At 43.4% G+C, this 21,293-nt stretch overlaps 1 protein-coding gene across 1 annotated transcript; it reads left to right on the top strand.

Annotated features, from left to right (window-relative positions):
- The first annotated feature begins 38 nt into the window (after positions 1-38).
- On the top strand, positions 39-21,293 carry LOC129867376 (ras-related protein Rab-3A). Its single transcript, XM_055940735.1, has 5 exons — positions 39-148; positions 13,656-13,880; positions 14,380-14,498; positions 15,146-15,270; positions 15,745-21,293. The coding sequence occupies exons 2-5, from the start codon at positions 13,656-13,658 to the stop codon at positions 15,933-15,935; spliced, it is 660 nt and encodes a 219-aa protein (XP_055796710.1). The 5' UTR covers positions 39-148; the 3' UTR covers positions 15,936-21,293.

A 21,293-nucleotide genomic window follows, 5' to 3' on the forward strand; every position in this document is an offset into this window, starting at 1 on the left:
CTTGAAATATCAATCAACCCACACCAAAATTGAGGTCCTGCCCACCTCAGTCGTCAACTGTCAGTCAGTCATATAACGTCGGTGTTTCTGCGGGTGCTAGACGCGGTGGTGCATTGGTGTAATAAGAGTCTAAAATAAATATTTAAAGGTAAGGAAATTATGTTATTCTCCGTTAACATTATATCATCATACCTGGTGTAGAGTTACGTGTGTTAAGGATTTCATGTGGAAATAGCTGACAAAATAGAATAAAGGAGGAACTATTTCCTTAATGTGACATAATATGCTTGCTTTAGAGAGAAATGTAACGCTAATTGCAGTAGCATAGAAATATAATATTCCATATGGGTTGCTTACAATTATGCCGTAATGCATGACACTTAAAGCCTAGAAAATAAAAGCATCCGTAGTACAAGACGACCTGTCGAAATTCCTAAAAAGCCCAGCGGTTACAGTACCATGTCTGGTTCTCGATATTGTATCTGTATCCTTAATTTGTAGTGCGAGGGAATTCTTACATCAAGGAAACAATGTATAATTTACGTGAATTGATATAAAGCATGCCATATGGAAAATCCAATTCGATGTAGATAGGTACGACACGGGTCGCTCTGTGCTCAGAAAGGGAACGAACCATGCAGGAACGAACATGGTCGTCTTTGATCGTACAGGCTTAATGGCATTACGATGTTCTTTCGTAGACTATTTAAATCCTTGATGTCTTCATATAACCACGGCTTTGACAGCATAAAACCTATAGAGAGAATCATAATGCTGTGTGTGTGAATGAGACCACATCAGCAAGCAGCGGTGAGGGCCTCTTTGTCAGTTACCTATTGAATGTTATCTTAGGACAGCTCACTCACCCAAGTCACCGTTGTTGAGCTTTCGGATGATGATGATGATGAAATGTATATATTTTTTCTACATTTTATATGAATTGTCAACATAGGACTGCAGGCTATGTTAAATTTGACAGTTAATAAGAAATACTGATTTAAAACAGGCTACTTGAGCATTTTGCATGTTAGATTGGGACCATTTGAAATAATCATAAATTGAATGCCAGAAAGTAGATATACTACACTATATGATAAGAAAACTGTGAGCATTTAGGCTACTAGGCCTACTATACAGATTGTATGACAGATATGATGTGGCTGGCCTATTCAATGTTTCAGGAGGGCTATATTATTGCAAATATGATTTATTGAGTCCCATGGCAATATTATATACAGGCATGTCTAAATTGGTGTGAGCATTTCCCTTGTACATTCTTTAAATAGATTATACTCCAATGTTATTGCTGGACTCTCTGTGGGAAAGGCATCCCAGAAAAAGTCTTAAGGAATCTTTAATGTTTTAAGTGCCCACAATTGCCTGTCCTACAATATCCATTAGATTACATTGCATCCATTTTTGTTTCCTCCCATCCCATGAAAAGAAAAACAACTCCCAGTTCCACTCTTTTAATTGCAGGCTTACATTGTGATTCTGGCAGGTTCATAATATCTTCTGCTCTAAAAAGAGGGAGCGTATGCTATATTTAGCTCCTTTTCTTCTTAGAAAAGGAGAAATGTAATTGGATGGGGGAAAATGCCATCTTAGACAATCTTCTATCAGTATGTTTTGGTACCCTGGTTTGTGTCTCACTATGAATTATCATGTGATTTGATTCAGTCCACTGTCAATTTAAATTTTATTTCCCTTTTATGCTTAGTTTTCCAATACCCAAGTAATGAAGCATCACTTTTTGTTTCATTAATTCAACTCATTCTTGAAGCAGAATGCAGGGAGTTGGCTTGGAAATGTCTGCTGTGTGTGTCTGTTGTGGAGTATAATTTCTTAGTTTGAGCAATATGTTGACTGTAGAGCAGGGGTCCCCAACCTTTTCCGTCCCGAGGACCACCATTCGCATTATCTTGGAGATTAAATGTAGAACATTTTTGCAGTGAATGTAACAAATTAAAGGTTTATAATTATGAACAATTTGTATCATGAAAAGTAATGTAAAATTGCTTATAATACCATTAATACTCCCAAATGTTATTCATTTAGGAAGAAAATAAATGTAATCAAAATAAAATAAATCCAAAATAATTTGCAGACCACCTGCAAATTAGGGGGATAGCTACAGTGTGTTACCAATTAGATCAACCAAGCAACTCTTTATAGCTCTTGTAAAATTGGGTCACCTGGGGTATGATACACGTTTGGAAAATAAATGTTTAATGCCGCTTAAGCACAATGGCTTCTTCTTCAGGCTGCCTAGCTGGGAAAATCAATTAAAGTATCTTACTTCAATAGATTAAGTGTTTTTAGTAGACGGGTTATAAAAATATTATGGACATTCTAAAGTCCTAACATTTAAGTCGATTATGTATTGCCTCACATTACATAGGCCTCATCAGAACCACTTTTTTATATAAACACTACATGACCAAAAGTATGTGTACACCTGCTCGTCGACATCTCATTCCAAAATCATGGGCATTGATATGCTGCTATAACAGCCTCCACCCATCTAGTGGAAAGCAGTCCCAGAAGTTGGAACATTTCTGAGCGACACTTGCTTCCATTCAGCCACAAGAGCATTATTGAGGTCGGGCACTGATGTTGGGCGATTAAGCTCAGCTCGCAGTAGGCGTTCCAATTCATCCCAAAGGTGTTCGATGGGGTTGATGTCAGGGCTCTGTGCAGGCTAGTCAAGTTCTTACACACGATCTCGACAAAATATTCCTGTATGGACCTCGCTTTGTGCACAGGGCCATTGTCATGCTGAAACAGGAAAGGGCCTTCGCCAAACTATTGCCACAAAGTTGGAAGCACAGAATCGTGTAGCATGTCATTGTGTGCTGTAGCATTAAGATTTCCCTTCATTAGAACTAAGGGGCCTAGCCTGAACCATGAAATACAGCCCCAGACCATTATTCCTCCTCCACCAAACTTTACAGTTGGCACTATGCATTCGGGCAGGTAGCGTTCTCCTGGCACCTACCAGAGCCAGATTTGTCCATTGGACTGCCAGATAGTGAAGTGTGATTCATCACTGCAGAGAACCCGTTTCCACTAATCCAGAGTCCAATGGTGGCGAGTTTTACACCACTCCAGCCGACGCTTGGCATTGCACATGGTGATCTTAGGCTTGTGTGTGACTGTTCAGTCATGGGAACCCATTTCCTTTGCTTCCAGAGGCAGTTTGGAACTCGGTAGTGAGTGTTGCAACCGATGATAGAGGATTTTTACACGCTAGGTGCTTTATTTTAATGTAAGAAAATAAGTGCTAACAGCCTGTACTTAACGTGACTAACTCACAGAAGTTATTCCCTTCTAGTTATCCTGGAATAATGCCCATGTAATGTATAGCACTGCCCAATTTTCTTTCACTAAAATCTTGTTTTGTTTAGTTTGGGCCAGATTAAGTTGATGTAAACTGCAGCTGCCTTTCTCATTAGCTTGCCTAATCTCAAGGTGTTTGGATCAGGGCCTGTATTCATAAAGAGTCTCAGAGTAAGAGTAATGAATAAGATTACATGGACAAGGAGGACCTGATCATAGATCAGCACACCTACTCTGAGACGGTATATGAATACAGGCTCAGGTCTGACTCTCAGGTTTTCTGGGATCATCCTGGAATAAAATGGGATTAACGACCTGCCACCGGGAACCTATCCAAAAGACTAATCAATGGTGTTTGACTCAGTGCACCGACACAGTCTAGGCCCGGCTGACATTACACAACTTTTTTTTATTTTTTATAATCTGTTTATTATTTTCCAATACGAAAAGACAGAGACAAACATTAACATTCATTGTAGTGTTTAATGGAATCCCAAATTTAGAGGACAAAAAACAACTTAACTCGCATATACAAAAATTAACAAATATAATATGGTACATATTATAAGAAGACAGCGTATAGTCATTACAAGCAATGTAGTTCAAACAAAAATAAATATTGAGTGGAGTACAGCACAGAGTAGCCACAGAGCATCATCCCAGTTGTACACATCTTTTGTTATGTTGTCAATCTCTTTAGGCTGTGTCACGTTCCTGACCTATTTCTGTTAGTTTGTTATGTGTGTTAGTTGGTCAGGACGTGAGGTTGGGTGGGCATTCTATGTTTTCTGTTTCTGTGTTGGTTTTGGGTTGCCTGGTATGGCTCTTAATTAGAGGCAGGTGTTTGGCGTTCCTCTAATTAAGAGTCATATTTAGGTAGGCGTTGTCACAGTGTTCGTTGTGGGTGATTGTCTTCCGTGTCTGTGCACCACGCGGGACTGTTTACGGTTTGTTCGGTTTGTGTAGTCTATGTTTCCTATTCGTGCGTTCTTCTTGTTTTATGTAAGTTCGTCGTTTAGGTCTGTCTACACCGTTTGTTGTTTTTGTTAGTTTAGTCAAGTTCGTGTTTTCGTTAATAAAATATGTCATTTCACTACGCTGCGCCTTGGTTCCCTCAATACTCCTCCTCTTCAGATGAAGAGGAGGAGGACTGCCGTTACAGAATCACCCACCAAGAATCCAGAACCAAGCAGAGTAATTTTGAGCAACGGGAAAGTATACAGGACTTGTGGAGTTGGGAGCAAATATTTAACGGAGAAGGACCATGGGCTAAAGTGAATCACCGTCCATGGGAACAGCTGGAGGCAGCTCGGAGAGTGGAGGAAAAGAGAGAGAGGAACCGGAGTTATGTGGGAACGCGTCTTGCACGGAAGCCCAAAAAGCCCGTGAGTAACACCCAAAAATTTCTTGGGGGGGTGCTAAGAGGTAGTGGGCCAAGGGCAGGTAGGAGACCTGTGCCCACTTCCCAGGCTTACCGTGGAGAGCGGGAGTACGGGCAGGCGCCGTGTTACGCAGTAGAGCGCACGGTGTCTCCTGTACGAGTGCATAGCCCAGTGCGGGTTATTCCACCTCCCCGCACTGGTAGGGCTAGATTGGGTATTGAGCCAGGTGTCATGAGGCCGGCTCAACGCGTCTGGTCTCCAGTGCGTCTCCTCGGGCCGGCATACATGGCACCTGCCTTATGCATGGTTTCCCCGGTTCGCCTACATAGGCCGGTGCGGGTTATTCCACCTCCCCGCACTGGTCGGGCGACCGGGAGCATTCAACCAGGTAAGGTTGGGCAGGCTCAATGCTCAAGAGAGCCAGTACGCCTCCACGGTCCGGTATTTCCGGTGCCACCTCCCCGCCCCAGCCTAGTACCTACAGTGCCTACACTACGCACTAGGCTACCAGTGCGTCTCCTGAGCCCTGTTCCTCCTCCACGCACTCTCCCTGTAGTGCGTATATCCAGTTCGGTGCCTCCAGTTCCGGCACCACGCACTAAGCCTCCTGTGCGTCTCCAGAGCCCTGTACACACTGTTTCTTCTCCCCCTACTAATCCTGATGTGCTTGCCCTCAGCCCGGTGTCACCAGTGCCGGTACCACGCACCAGGTATAGAGTGGGCTTTGAGAGTCCAGTGTGCCCTGTCCCTGCTCCCCGCACTAGTATGAAGGTGCGTGTCCTTAGCCCGGTGCCTCCAGTTCCGGCACCACGCACCAGGTCTACAGTGCGCCTTATCCGGCCAGAGCCATCCGTCTCCCCAGCGCCATCTGAGCCATCCGTCTCCCCAGCGCCATCTGAGCCATCCGTCTCCCCAGCGCCATCTGAGCCATCCGTCTCCCCAGCGCCGTCTGAGCCATCCGTCTGCCATGAGCCTGCAAAGCCGCCCGTCTGCCATGAGCCTGCAAAGCCGCCCGTCTGCCATGAGCCTACAGAGCCGTCCGCCAGACAGGAGCCGCTAGAGCCGCCCGCCAGACAGGAGCCGCTAGAGCCATCCGTCAGACAGGATCTGCCAGAGCCGCCAACCAGACAGGATCTGCCAGAGCCGCCAACCAGACAGGATCTGCCAGAGCCGCCAACCAGACAGGATCTGCCAGAGCCGCCAGCCAGACAGGATCTGCCAGAGCCGCCAGCCAGACAGGATCTGCCAGAGCCGCCAGCGAGCCATGAGCAGCCAGAGCCGTCAGCCTGCCATGAGCGTCGAGAGCCGTCAGCCTGCCATGAGCGTCGAGAGCCGTCAGCCTGCCATGAGCGTCGAGAGCCGTCAGCCTGCCATGAGCGTCGAGAGCCGTCAGCCTGCCATGAGCGTCGAGAGCCGTCAGCCAGCCATGAGCGTCGAGAGCCGTCAGCCAGCCATGAGCGTCGAGAGCCGTCAGCCTGCCATGAGCGTCGAGAGCCGTCAGCCAGCCATGAGTGTCCAGATCCGTCAGTCAGCCATGAGCTGCCCTTCAGCCAGAAACGGCTATATACCCAGAACTGCCCCTCTATCCTGATCTCCCTCTCTATCTTGATCTACCTCTTTATTCTGATCTATCCCTCTGTCTTGTGCTATCCCTCGGTCTTGATCAATCTCTCTGTCCCGGTGCTGTTCATGTCATTGATGTTACTAAGAGGATTTTGTGGGGGTAAATTGAGGGTGGACATTTGTAGGGGGAGAGGGAGGCTAGGATTGATTATGGTGGGGTGGGGACCTCGCCCGGAGCCTGAGCCACCACCGTGGTCAGATGCCCACCCAGACCCTCCCCTAGACTTTGTGCTGGTGCGCCCGGTGTTCGCACCTTATGGGGGGGGTTATGTCACGTTCCTGACCTATTTCTGTTAGTTTGTTATGTGTGTTAGTTGGTCAGGACGTGAGGTTGGGTGGGCATTCTATGTTTTCTGTTTCTGTGTTGGTTTTGGGTTGCCTGGTATGGCTCTTAATTAGAGGCAGGTGTTTGGCGTTCCTCTAATTAAGAGTCATATTTAGGTAGGCGTTGTCACAGTGTTCGTTGTGGGTGATTGTCTTCCGTGTCTGTGTCTGTACACCACGCGGGACTGTTTACGGTTTGTTCGGTTTGTGTAGTCTATGTTTCCTATTCGTGCGTTCTTCTTGTTTTATGTAAGTTCGTCGTTTAGGTCTGTCTACACCGTTTGTTGTTTTTGTTAGTTTAGTCAAGTTTGTGTTTTCGTTAATAAAATATGTCATTTCACTACGCTGCGCATTGGTTCCCTCAATACTCCTCCTCTTCAGATGAAGAGGAGGAGGACTGCCGTTACAGGCTGATAAGACAAGTGACACAAGTTGATGCCACAGATACTCCTCTTCCCGTCGGACACGGGTCGCTCTGTGTTCTCAAAGACAAGGGAACAAACCATGTAGGTACAAACATGATCATCTTTGGTCGGACAGCTACTCCTCTTCCTGTCCTCAGTTGCTAGAGGTTGAAAGTATATGATTAATGGTGTTGGTTGGAGTTATTTTGAATCTGCATCTCTCATCTAACATACAGTACGATCATCATGATGAATATCATCTTTTTGTGTCCAAGTTGTGTGATTAGTTCTTCTGGCCAGCCAGACTTGTGTCCTTAGAAAGGCATAGGGAGTCTAGGGAGCATTACGTCCTGGCATGACATTGCAAGAAGCATATTTCAGTCAATAGTTGTTTAGAAAGCATTTGTTAATTACATTTAGACTAATTGCTTAATCTCTTGAAAGACAGGCTTCAATAACGATGATTGGGTTTACACACCTCCAATAAGGCCTTTGTAAGATCGAGAAATGATGGCCTACTGTTAGGTCTAGGCCTATCATCCTGTCATCCAAATCATGTTTCTCAGAAATAAAAGTAAAAACCACATGGCTTGAATGTTGGGGACACTAGTGTTCAGTCTACAAGTCCAAACACAAGCTTGTTTCACTCATAACCAAGGTGTTCAAAGCTAAAAGTGTTATTTGAGACAAACAGTATTTGTATATAAAGTCACACTGGACTTCAAGTAAGGCAGAGGCACACAGCCATCTATCATCAGAGAAAGCTTAGAGAAACCTTAGTCATCACGACTAGAAGCAGGTAGCCTAAGAGCGTTGGGCCAGTAACCGAAAGGTTGCTAGTCCTAATCCCTAAACCGACGAGGTGAAAAATCTGTCGATATGCCCTTGAGCAAGGCACTTAACCTTAATTACACGTGTAAATCGCTCTGGATATGAGCGTCTGCTAAATGACTAAAATGTAAGCAGACATTGAATTTTACTGATATACTTCAACCAGAACCTGTCAGGGATTACACTTGAACCAGAACCTGTCAGGGATTACATTTAAACCAGAACCTGTCAGGGATTACACTTGAACCAGAACCTGTCAGGGATTACATTTAAACCAGAATCTGTTAGGGATTACATTTAAACCAGAACATGTCAGGGATTACACTTAAACCAGAACCTGTCAGGGATTATACTTAAACCAGAACCAGTCAGGGATTACACTTGAACCAGATCCTGTCAGGGATTACACTTGAACCAGAACCAGTCAGGGATTACACTTGAACCAGAACCAGTCAGGGATTACACTTAAACCAGAACCTGTCAGGGATTACACTTGAACCAGAACCTGTCAGGGATTACACTTAAACCAGAACCTGTCAGGGATTACATTTAAACCAGAACCTGTCAGGGATTACACTTGAACCAGAACCTGTCAGGGATTACATTTAAACCAGAATCTGTCAGGGATTACATTTAAACCAGAACATGTCAGGGATTACACTTAAACCAGAACCTGTCAGGGATTACATTTAAACCAGAATCTGTCAGGGATTACATTTAAACCAGAATCTGTCAGGGATTACATTTAAACCAGAACATGTCAGGGATTATACTTAAACCAGAACCTGTCAGGGATTACACTTGAACCAGAACCTGTCAGGGATTACACTTGAACCAGAACCTGTCAGGGATTACACTTAAACCAGAACCTGTCAGGGATTACATTTAAACCAGAACCTGTCAGGGATTACATTTAAACCAGAACCTGTCAGGTTCCGGCCATTTGTGATGTATTATACTGAAGGTTGGATAGTCCATTTTGTCAGTTTATTTATCAATACTTATTTAGAATGTATTTTGTGTTGGCAGTATTGATCAGGTTGCATGTAAATACCTGGCATGCTTTTGCTATTGACCTTATTTGTGCTTCCTTCTTTTTTCATTACAAGAATCCTGTGTTGAAAAGCTGAATCCGTTTTCCATGAGACCCTTGTTGAATATGAACAGTGCCTCAGTAGATCTTCAAAACAAGAGTATTATTGCCTTTTTGTTTTAATGACATTATGGGGACAGGTGCACTAAGGTTAAAAATGTGCAGTGTGCTCGCCCTGATACAGCGAAACAGGGAAGAAGAATGTGCAGGACGTTCTTCTTGTCCTTTGCCTGTTTCCCTGTAACTTGTATCAAATTTTACACATGGCAAGTATGATGAATGTGAAGTCTTTATTAGGTACTTAGATCCAAATCGAGTACTATTACCAGCAGCTCAAGGGTCTTGTGTAAAAAATAGAATCATGACTCATGAAAAATAACATGTTCCATTATTAAAGTCGGACCACCTGTCGGACCACCTATTATACTGGGCATGTCTTGTTTACACGTTATCCCAGGGAGTTTTAGTGCTCCAATGCAGCAGCCAAGTAGAGATAGCAGTCCAAATATAGACAGAGCCTTAGGGACCTCGACTCCTGATGGGCTGCCCTAAAGATTAGAAGTGACCCTGACAAAAGTTCTTACAGAGTAACCTTCTGCTCAGATATGACCAATCACAGTCCCACTACTGTTCTACCACAGGGAAGATGTCCTGAGAGGAGGAGTGACCTGTCAGTCAATCCGTCTGCCCCAGTCACATTCATTTGAAGTAATTTTTGTTGCATGTGGCACAGGCTTCTCTATCTTTCTAGAATGCACTGTTGAGAGCTGACTAAATTATAGACAATGGCTCACATCTTTTGAGAGACAGAATGATTGGTATGTAAAACCAGCAACCCATCATTAAATAGGTGTTGTAAGTATCAGGGAGTTCCGAATGTTCTACTTTGTGTAAAAAGCTTTGATACCGGTCAGGTGCCAGAGAATCGTCAGTAGACTATTTCCTCGCCAAGGAATATCTTGTTGTCACATTGAACCGATGCTGGCATAAACTGTATAGGGCCATAAGCAAACAAGAAAATGCTCACCCAGAGGCGGCGCTCCTAGTGGCCAGTGACTTTAATGCAGGGAAACTGAAATCTGTTTCTACCAGTATGTCACCTGTGCAACTAGAGGGGGAAAAACTCTAGATCACCTTCACTCCACACACATAACTCTATCCTCCTGTTTCCTGCTTACAAGCAAAAACAGGAGGTACCAGTTACGCGCTCAATACGGAAGTGGTTTGATGAAGCGGAATGACGCTACAGGACTGTTTCGCTAGCACAGACTGGAATATGTTCCGGGATTCATCCAATGGCATTGAGGAGTTTACCACATCAGTCACTGGCTTCATTAATAAATGCATCAACGACATTGTCCCCACAGTAACCTACGTACGTACATGTCCCAACCAGAAGCCATGGATTATAGACAACATCTGCACTGAGTTAAAGGCTAGCGCTGCCGCTTTCAAGGAGCGGGACACTAATCCAGACGCTTATAAGAAATTCCACCACGCCCTCCGACAAACCATCAAACAGGCAAAGCGTAAATACAGGAACAAGATGTAATTCTACTACACCAGCTCTGACGCACCTCGGATGTGGCAGGGCTTGCAAACTATCACAGATTACAAAGAGAAACCCAGCTACGAGCTGTTCAGTGACGTGAGCCAACCAGACGAGCTAAATACCTTGTATGCACGCATCGAGGAAAGCTACACTGAACTATGCATGAGAGCACCAGCTTTTCTGGACGACTGTGTGATTACGCTCTCTGCAGCCAATGTGAGTAAGACCTTTAAACAGGTTAACATACACAAGGCCTAAGGGCCAGACGGATTACCAGGACGCGCACTCCGAGCATGCGCTGACCATCCGGCAAGTGTCTTCATTGACATTTTCAACGTCTCCCTGACCCAGTCTGTAATACCTGTATGTTTCAAGCAGACGACCATAGTCCCTGTGCCCAAGAACACCAAGGTAACCTGTCTAAATTAATATCGCCCCACAGCCCTCACATCTGTAGCCATGAAATGCTTTGAAAGGCTGTTTATGGCTCACATCAACACCATCATCCCAGACACCCTGGATCCACTCCAATTTGCATACCACCCCAACAGATCCACAGATGATGTAATCTCTATTACACACCACACTTCCCTTTCCCACCAAGACAAAAGGAACACCTGCGTTAGAATGCTGTTCATTGACTACAGCTCAGCGTTCAACACCATTGTGCCATCCAAACTCATCACTAAGCTAAGTGCCCTCCAAACTCATCACTAAGCTAAGGACCCTGGGATTAAACACCTCCCTCTGCAACTGGATCCTGGACTTCCTGACGCTCCGCACCCATGTGGGCCCCTCAGGGGTGCATGCTTAGTCCCCTCCTGTACTCCCTGTTCACCCACAACTGCGTGGCCGTGCACGACTCCAACACCATCATTAAGTTTGTAGATGACATGACGGTGGTAGGCCTGACCACCGACGATGATGAGACAGCCTATGGGGAGGTGGTCAGAGACTTGGCAGTGTGGTGCCAGGACAACAACCTCTCAACTTCAGCAAGACAAAGGAGCTGATCGTGGACTACAGGAAAAGGAGGGCTGAGCACGCCAGCATCCATATCGACAGGGCTGTTGTGGAGCAGGTCGAGAGGTTCAAGTTCCTCTGTGTCCACATCACTAAGGAACTATTATGGTCCACACACATCAACACAATCGTGAAGAGGGCACAACAACACCTCTTTCCCCTCAGTTGGCCGGAAAGATTCGACATGGGCCTTCAGAACCTCAAAAAGTTATACAGCTGCACTATTGAGAGCATCTTGACTGGCTGCATCATCGCTTGGTATGGCAACTGCATGGCGTCCGACCTCAAGGCGCTACAGAGGGTTTTGCATACTGGCCGGTACATCACTGGGGCCTAGCTCCCTGCCATCCAGGACCTCTATACCAGGCAGTATCAGAGGAAAGTTCTAAAAATTGTCAAAGACTCCAGCCACCCAAGTAATAGACTGTTCTCTCTGCTACCGCACAGCAAGCGGTACTGATGCACCAAGGCTAGAACAAACAAGACCCTGAACAGCTTCCACCCCCAAGCTATAATACTGGTAAATAGTTTGTTAAATAGTTAACTGATAGCTACCCGGAATTGCTGCATTGAGCCTTTTTGCACTAACTCTTTTGACTAATCACATACGCTGCTGTTACTGTTTATTATCTCTCCCTTTTGCTTAGTCCCTTTATCCCTACCTATATGTACATATCTACCTCAATTACCTTGTACCCCTGCACATCAGCTCGGTACTGGTATGCTGTGTATATAGCCAAGTTATCGTTACTCATTGTGTATTTATTCCTTGTGTTATTATTAGACAACTTTTTTTTTTCTTCTCTGCATTGTTGGGAAGGCTCCGTAAGTAAGTTAGTTAGTCTACACCTGTTGTTTACGAAGCATGTGAAAAATAACATTTGATTTGATTGGAACTGATGAAATGGTTCTTGATGCAATGCAGTCTTCTTGTGCCTCTGGTTTATCGATGTTCCAGAGTTTAGTTTCTCATCGATTAATACTAATCCAATTGCACTTGGTGATGGATGAGGTTGCTCCCTTTTTTGTACTAGTTGTCAGTGGTGTAAAGTACTTAAGGAAAAATACTTTAAAGTACTACATAAGTAGTTTTTTGGGGTATCTGGACTTTCATTTACTATTTCAATTTTTGACAACTTTTACTTCACTACATTCCTAAAGAAAATTATGTATTTTTTACTCCATACGTATTCTCTGACACCCAAAAGTACTCGTTACATTTTGAATGCTTAGCAGGACAGTAAAATTGTTAAACTCATGCACCAATCAAGAGATCATCCCTGGTCATCCCTACTGCCTCTGGTGAGGCAGACTCACGAAACAAAAATGCTTAGTTTGTAAAGTGTTAGAGTCTGCCCAGTAAAAAAAATGTGCCGTCTGGTTTGCTTAATATAAGGAATTTTAAATGATTTATACATTTACTTTACTTTAAGAATATTTTAATAATGATATTTACTTTTGATACTTAAGTATATTTAAAACTAAATACTTTTAGACTTTTACTCAAGTAGTATTTTACTGGGTGACTTTCGCTTTTACTTGAGTCTTTTTCTATTAATATACCTTTACTTTTACTGAAGTACAACGATTAGGTACTTCTCCCACTAATGATAGTTGTGTTTGGCAAGGGCTTAAGCAGGCCTTGATGGTGCTAAATCAATTGGGTGGATATTTGTCATTCTGTATCATTTCATCTGTACTTCTAACATGACCTTCACTGCTTATCCTAGGTTATAACTTTTGAAGTAGGCCTTTTTGATGTGTCAGAGGCCATTTATAGAAACCAAAGGATGGTGGCACCTTCATTGTGGAGAACAGGCTCGTAGTAATGACTGGAGCGGAATCAGTGGAATGGTATCAAATACAAACACATGGTTTCCAAGTGTATGATGCCATTCCATTTGCTACATTCTGGCCATTATTATGAGCCGTTTTCCCCTCAGCAGCCTCCAATGATAGAAACACAATGTAATAATAGTACTGCTCTGTGATCCCCCAAGAATCAGTATCGGAACTGTTAACATGATATTTCCAATTACAAGGGATAATTTCAGTTGTTTGACAAACTCTCTCTACTCTTTCAGATGGCTTCAGCTACAGCTACCTATGGACAGAAGGAGTCCTCAGACCAGAACTTTGACTACATGTTCAAGATCCTCATCATTGGAAACAGCAGCGTGGGCAAGACCAGCTTTCTGTTCCGCTACGCTGACGACTCCTTCACGCCGGCCTTCGTCAGCACGGTGGGTATCGACTTCAAGGTGAAGACAATCTACAGGAACGACAAGAGGATCAAGCTACAGATCTGGGTGAGATTTGGAGATGGCTCCTTTCATATGGTTGATATGTCCGTGTAACAAGACCCCTGCCAAAAACAACACTTTTGGTAACCATTACCAAAACCATGGCAATGCTCATCTGGTAATTATACCCCTAGGTCAGGGATGGGCAACTCCATTCCTTGAGGACCTGTTTAGTGTAACACTTTTGCCCCAGCCCCAGCTAACACACCTGACTCATTAGAGCTTAGGTCGTAACTCAATCTGCCCCTTCTGACGCGCCAACCAAGGAGGGGAATAGAAATTTGGCAAGTCACAGCGGAAATGCGAAAGGGTCTCTAAAAGCTACTGATGTGCAATCATCATCAATTGGCAGCAAAAGTAGTCTGCCGCTAGACTGTTTGATATCACCGGAAGGTTTTAATGTTCTGTCGTTATCGGTGTGCAAGATGATTGGTGTGCATATCAATTTAACGGTGGTGTTCATTGTAATGCAACCTGTGTGTGTGTGTGCGTGTCATGTTTCTAGGATACGGCAGGGCAGGAGAGGTACAGGACTATCACCACCGCTTACTACCGCGGAGCCATGGGCTTCATCCTCATGTATGACATCACGAATGAGGAGTCCTTTAACGCTGTGCAGGACTGGTAAGTGATTGCGCAGGAATGTGGTCATGTGACCATATGGCAAATTAATAGTAGCCTACAAACAGTGGTGGACAAAAATAGATCAGTATTCCTTGATACAGTACAGGCCTGACTCTAGGAGGTCCAATTGGTTTGTCAACCTTTTCTTCAGAAAGACCAATGGAGTGATAACAGTTTGTTGACCTTTTCTAGATAAAAACAAGTGAACTTGAGCCACATAGATATTTCTAGTTTGTTTAAGATTCATGATTGTAACAGGGACCCTGTTGACACCAAGCGGCATTTTCCACTCCTAATCACTATCCCCAATCCTATGCAAAAACACTATTACTCACAATAACCCAAAATGAACGCATCGCAAGCTGCAGTATTCCAAACTCATTTTGGATAACCCTTGAAAGGTGAATCAGTGCACCAAGTTATCTATGGCTCCACAGTGGACCATATCTCTGTTTCTGTGTGTTTGCTGAAAACCAAAGAAGACTGCATACTGGATCTATGCTCTTAATAGTAGTTTATTAAAAACAATGTTGAGACCCTGAGGTCTTCATTGGGTCTCTTTGCCCCTCACGCACCTGCTCAAAACCACTGGATCAGTGTGTGTGTTATCTTTTCTTATAGTGAACCATTTTGTATGGCTGCCACAGGTCAACCCAGATCAAGACGTACTCTTGGGACAACGCGCAGGTCCTGCTGGTGGGAAACAAGTGTGACATGGAGGATGAGAGGGTGGTGGCAGCAGACCGGGGTAGGCAGCTCTCTGAACACTTGGGTGAGTTTACATCACAGAACACCAACTCACAGGTCTCACCACAACTACTTTAGCTATGTATGGATATTACATGAGGTACATTCAATGATACTGGTGATGTTAATGCTGCTACTTATCTGATGATTTGATTATATCGTCTGAGTTGTCAGCTAAACAATAACATGTATACTTTGGTTGCAATCGCTTAGTAGAAGTTGCTTTTATCCAGAGTGCATGCCGGAACAGCGGCATAAGCAAACAATCAAAAATAATTGTGCCTAATTGTCTGTTGAACACAGATCTCACCGCTGACACCAAATGTCATACAGGGATGACACAATGGCAATACAAAGTTAGCTTGTTTAGCTTAATCCCAGACATTAGCTTTAGAAGCCAATGGGCAAGATTACATAAAACATGAGGCTAGCTTGATAAACTACCTCCACCACATTATGTGGTGGAGGTAGTTTATCAAATTCTGACACCATGTTCCAGGGTTCGAGTTCTTTGAGGCCAGTGCCAAGGACAACATCAATGTGAAGCAGACGTTCGAGCGGTTGGTGGACATCATCTGCGAAAAGATGTCTGAGAGCTTGGACGCCGCCGACCCGGCCATCACAGGGGCCAAACAAGGCCCCCAGCTTACCGAGCAGCCCGCAGCCCCCCAACAGGACTGTGCATGCTAAAGCTTAACACCCCCCACATCAACCCATCCTCAGGTCCCCTCACCCTCACAACCCCCACTCACCCTTCTCCCCCCGAATGAACCTATCACTCCATACGGGTGAAGTTCACTCTGTTTTTCCCATGATCCTCTTGTGCCCTCTGCACCCTTTACTCTGGTTGTCACTAGTTACCACAGACACAAAGTCATAAATATGGCTAAACCCCACTTATTTCTACAATGTAAATTCTTCAAATCTGATTTTTAACCTAACCTTAACCACACTGCTAACCTTATGCTTAACCCTAACCTTAAATTAAGACCAAAAAGCTTTTTTTTTAATCATACATTTTATTAGCCAATTTGGTCTTTGTGGCTGTGGTAACTAAATCAAATAAAATTGTATTTGTCATCATGCGCCTAAAACGGGTGAAGACCTTATAGTAAATGCTTACTTACAAGCCCTTAACCAACAATGCAGTAAAAAAAAAAACTTTTAAAAAAAGAATAAGAAATAAAAGTAACAAATAATTAAAGAGCAGCAGTAAAATAACAATAGCGAGGCTGTATACAGGGGGTACCGGTACAGAGTCAATGTGCGGGGACACCGGTTAGTCGAGGTAATTAAGGTAATATGTACATGTAGGTAGAGTTATTAAAGTGAATATATATAGATAATAACAGAGAGTAGCAGCAGCGTAAAGAAGGGGGGGGGGGGGGGGCAATGCAAATAGTCTGGATAGCTATTTGATTGGATGTTCTGGGGTATTATGGCTTTGGGGTAGAAGCTGTTTAGAAGCCTCTTGGACCTAGACTAGACTTGACACTCCAGTACCGCTTGCTATGCGGTTGCAGAGAGAACAGTCTATGAGTAGGGTGGCTGGAGTCTTTGACAATTTTTAGGGCCTGCCTCTGACACCGCCTGGTATAGAGGTCCTGGATGGCAGGAAGCTTGGCCCCAGTGATGTACTGGGCCGTACGCACTACCCTCTGTAGTGCCTTGCGGTCGCAGGCCGAGCAGTTGCCATACCAGGCAGTGATGCAATCAGTCAGGATGCTCTCAATGGTGCAGCTGTAGAACCTTTTGAGGATCTGAGGACCCATGCCAAATCTTTTCAGTCTCCCAATGGGCCTAGGTTTTGTCGTGCCCTGTTCACGACTGTCTTGGTATGCTTGGACCATGTTAGTTTGTTGGTGATGTGGACACCAAGGAACTTGAAACTCTCAACCTGCTCCACTACAGCCCCTGAGAATAGGGGTGTGCTCAGTCCTCATTTTCCTGTAGTCCACAATCATCTCCTTTGTCTTGATCACGTTGAGGGAGAGGTTGTTGTCCTGGCACCACACGGCCAGGTCTCTGATCTCCTCCCTATAGGCTGTCTCGTCGTTGTCAGTGATCAGACCTACCACTGTTGTGTCATCGGCAAACTTAATGATAGTGTTGGAGTTGTGCCTGGCCGTGCAGTCATGAGTGAAAAGGGAGTACAGGAGGGGATTGAGCACGCACCCCTGAGAGGCTCCCGTGTTGAGGATCAGCGTGGCAGATGTGTTGTTACCTACCCTTACCACCTGGGGGCGGTCCATCAGGAAGTCCAGGATCCAGTTGCAGAGGGAGGTGTTTAGTCCCAGGGCCCTTAGCTTAGTGTTGAGCTTTGAGAGCACTATGGTGTTGAACGCTGAGCTATAGTCAATGAATAGCATTCTCACATAGGTGTTCCTTTTGTCCAGGTGGGAAAGGGCAGTGTGGAGTGCAATAGAGATTGCATCATCTGTGGATCTGTTAGGGCGGTATGCAAATTGGAGTGGGTCTAGGGTTTCTGGGATAATGGTGTTGATGTGAGCCATGACCAGCCTTTCAAAGCACTTCATGGCTACAAACGTGAGCACTACGGGTCGGTTGTCATTTAGGCAGGTTACCTTAGTGTTCTTGGGCACAGGGACTATGGTGGTCTGCTTGAAACATGTTGGTATTACAGACTCCGACAGGGAGAGGTTGAAAATGTCAGTGAAGACACTTGCCAGTTGGTCAGTGCATGCTCTGAGTACACGTCTTTGTAATCCGCCTGTCCCTGCGGCCTTGTGAATGTTAACCTGTTTAAAGGTCTTACTCACATCGGCTGCGGAGAGCGTGATCAGACAGTCGTCCGGAACAGCTGATGCTCTCATGCATGTTTCAGTGTTACTTGCCTCGAAGCGAGCATAGAGGTTATTTAGCTTGTCTGGTAGGCTCATGTCACTGGGCAGCTCTCGGCTGTGCTTCCCTTTGTAGTCTGTAATAGTTTGCAAGCCCTGCCACATCCGATGAGCGTCAGAGCCGGTGTAGTACGATTCGATCTAAGTCCTGTATTGACGCTTTGCCTGATTGATGGTTCGTCGGAGGGCATAGCGGGATTTCTTATAAGCTTCCCGCTCCTTGAAAGCGGCAGCTCAGTGCGGATGTTGCCTGTAATCCATGGCTTCTGGTTGGGGTATGTACGCACAGTCACTGTGGGGACGACGTCATCGATGCACTTATTGATGAAGCCAGTGACTGATGTGGTGTACTCGCACATTTAACATGCTGGTAGAAATTTGGTCAAATGGATTTAAGTTTCACTGCATCAAAATCCCCGGCTACTAGCTGCGCCGCCTCTGGATTAGCGTTTTCCTGTTTGCTTATGACAGTATACAGCTCATTGAGTGCGGTCTTAGTGCCAGCATTTGTCTGTGGTAGTATGTAGACAGCTATGAAAAATTCAGATGAAAACTCTCTAGGTAGATAGTGTGGTCTACAGCTTATCATGAGATACTCTACCTCAGGTGAGCAAAACCTTAAGTCTTCCTTAGATATTGTGCACCAGCTGTTGTTTACAAATATACATAGTTCGCCACCCCTTGTCTTACCATAGGCTGCTGTTCTATCCTGCCGATACAGTGTATAACCCGCCAGCTATATGTTATTTATGTCGTCATTCAGCCAAGACTCAGTGAAACATAAGATATTACCATTTTTAATGTCCCGTTGGTAGTTTAATCTTGCTCGTAGGTCATCGATTTTATTTTCCAATGATTGCATGTTGGCCAATAGAACGGATGACAGTGACAACTAGTAACTCTTTACTCTTCTCCTGACTGTGGTCATGATGGAGTTCTCTATCCAAAGTGTGTCCCAAATCCTTATCATTGTTTATCTTTTTTTCTCTCAGATTAATGCTTTTCTGATATCAGCCTTTGTTGGGGACCGATGGGAATGCCATATTAAACTATGTGTTGTCATAAAAAGGTCAATAATTTGGAAACAATTGTGTTGATATTGAAGCCTAGTACATATATATACTGGTCTTTTCCCTCCTCTCTGTGTGAAATATAGGTAAACATATTTAATTTACATCAGTCATTGTTTTGTTGTTGTTGTGTGTATTTATTAGAATCCCCAAATAGCTGCTGCTGAGGCAGAGGCTACTCTTCCTGGCCTCCAAAAAGGAAACAACATAGACGTTTCAACACCATTCCTTATTCCAGTCTCAAATTTTTGTCCAATCAGCCTTTATTTTTGTATACTGGTACCTCTTTCTTTTTTAAAGCTTTTCGTACATAAAAAAAACCTGTAAGGAATAACGAACAAATTATACATAAGTTTAAAAAACACAGACACATCTTTATTTATTTTTGTTTTAAATGTTTATGTAAATAATGTGCAGTACAAGATATCTATGGTATACATTTAAAAAAATGTATTTTTCTTTTAGTATAAATGAAGATGTATCAAAAATTTAAGATCAATGTTGTATATTTTCTCTGGATCCATTTATTTATTGTTTAATTAATTTCATTGTCACCCCCCTTTAGCCCATTTAGACAGAACTTCACAGCTCCTACTAGCCCCTCAGATACGTACAAATACACTCACTAATAGCAGTTAAGATGAATGCTAGTTTGCATGGAAAAAGGCTGAAGCCACAAAAGCAGAGCATACTATAGCTGCAGTGTGTCACCATCGCTCACCGTTTACATCCGTTTCAATTATCTTGTTTCAAATATTTGGGAGAAATAATGAATTGCAGTGTGCATGTTACATCAGAGGCAATACTTGCCTACATATGACTTGAAATAGGCTAAATGAGACTGCACAAGTGAGATAAGATTAAAAAGAGAAATCATACTATCACACATCCTGTACAATAACATAGGTTATACATAGCACGTTTCCATCTAAATGAGAGAATATATTACTAATTGTATGTGATCGAAACCACTATCTTCCTTAAGCCTTTCATTATGTTTACGAGTCGACTTTCCTATGTTGTTGACCAATGGTTGTTTCAATGGCCTTTACTAGAGCACGGATGAGTGCGAAACAGTCATACAGGTAGATCAGTCTTTCAATCATCCTCAGTAGATGAAGAGGTCAAATTTATACTTCACTGAGTCAGCTAATGTGGCAGCTAATGTAGGACGATAATGATAATTGTGTAACACTAATAATAAAATAATACTACTGTAGTAACGATTACAATAACAACAGTATCGGATCATCGGGAACTTGAGTACCTTGCAGTTCAGCATACATTTTCAATATCATTTTCTATACCACATGGCTGTGAGTTCTCAGTAGTATCCAGAGATCCCCCTCTGTAAACTGTCCTCCTCCTTTCCAATACGGTCTTCCTTTCTATGAAACAAACTGTAAATACATTTTAGTTATATATGTTTAATGTGTGGATTGCGTTGTATTGACTCCAGGCTTGCAAAACAAAAAGGAAAAAAAGCTGTAACTTTCTTTATTATAAAGCAATACAATACAAATAGAAATTCCGTACTTGATGATTAATATATTTATTATTTTTAAAGGTTTAGTACCTCAGGTTCATTTGGAAAGTGTCGGGTCAGTTTGTCCTCACTGCTATTTCTAGGTAGTATGGAACTGAATTAGTGGATTTATTGCATTTGTGGTGAGAAATCTTGTATCAGAGATGGCACCAAAGTAAAAAAAAAAAAAGTACTATAAGAGTATTTTTGAGCTGATGTTTTTATTCTTTGCTTAGATGGCAACCTAGTGTTTCCAAACCGACCAATAAGGTTTGCGTTGTCATGAAGGTATTGTAATTTTAGAAAAAGACCCCAAGTGTTGCTTGTTTTTGGAATTTATTTAATCGTTTTATTTTTGTTCTTTTTTTTATTATGCATCCACCAAACACTGTTCTGCAAAGTACTGTTGACTTGGTTTACATAGATTTTTACTTTGTTTTTCAATTGTGAGAATACAACAACTATTATGCAGTAGTTTGTGTAATATAACAAAAAGGGAATATGGTGTCAAAATGTTAAATTGTGAACATTACCAAATCTACTGAACATGTGGAATTCAATGACAAAAATACAAGTTTGTGCTGTTACAATA

The sequence above is a fragment of the Salvelinus fontinalis genome, chromosome 12, assembly GCF_029448725.1.
Source record: "Salvelinus fontinalis isolate EN_2023a chromosome 12, ASM2944872v1, whole genome shotgun sequence".
Taxonomy (NCBI): Eukaryota; Metazoa; Chordata; class Actinopteri; order Salmoniformes; family Salmonidae; genus Salvelinus; species Salvelinus fontinalis.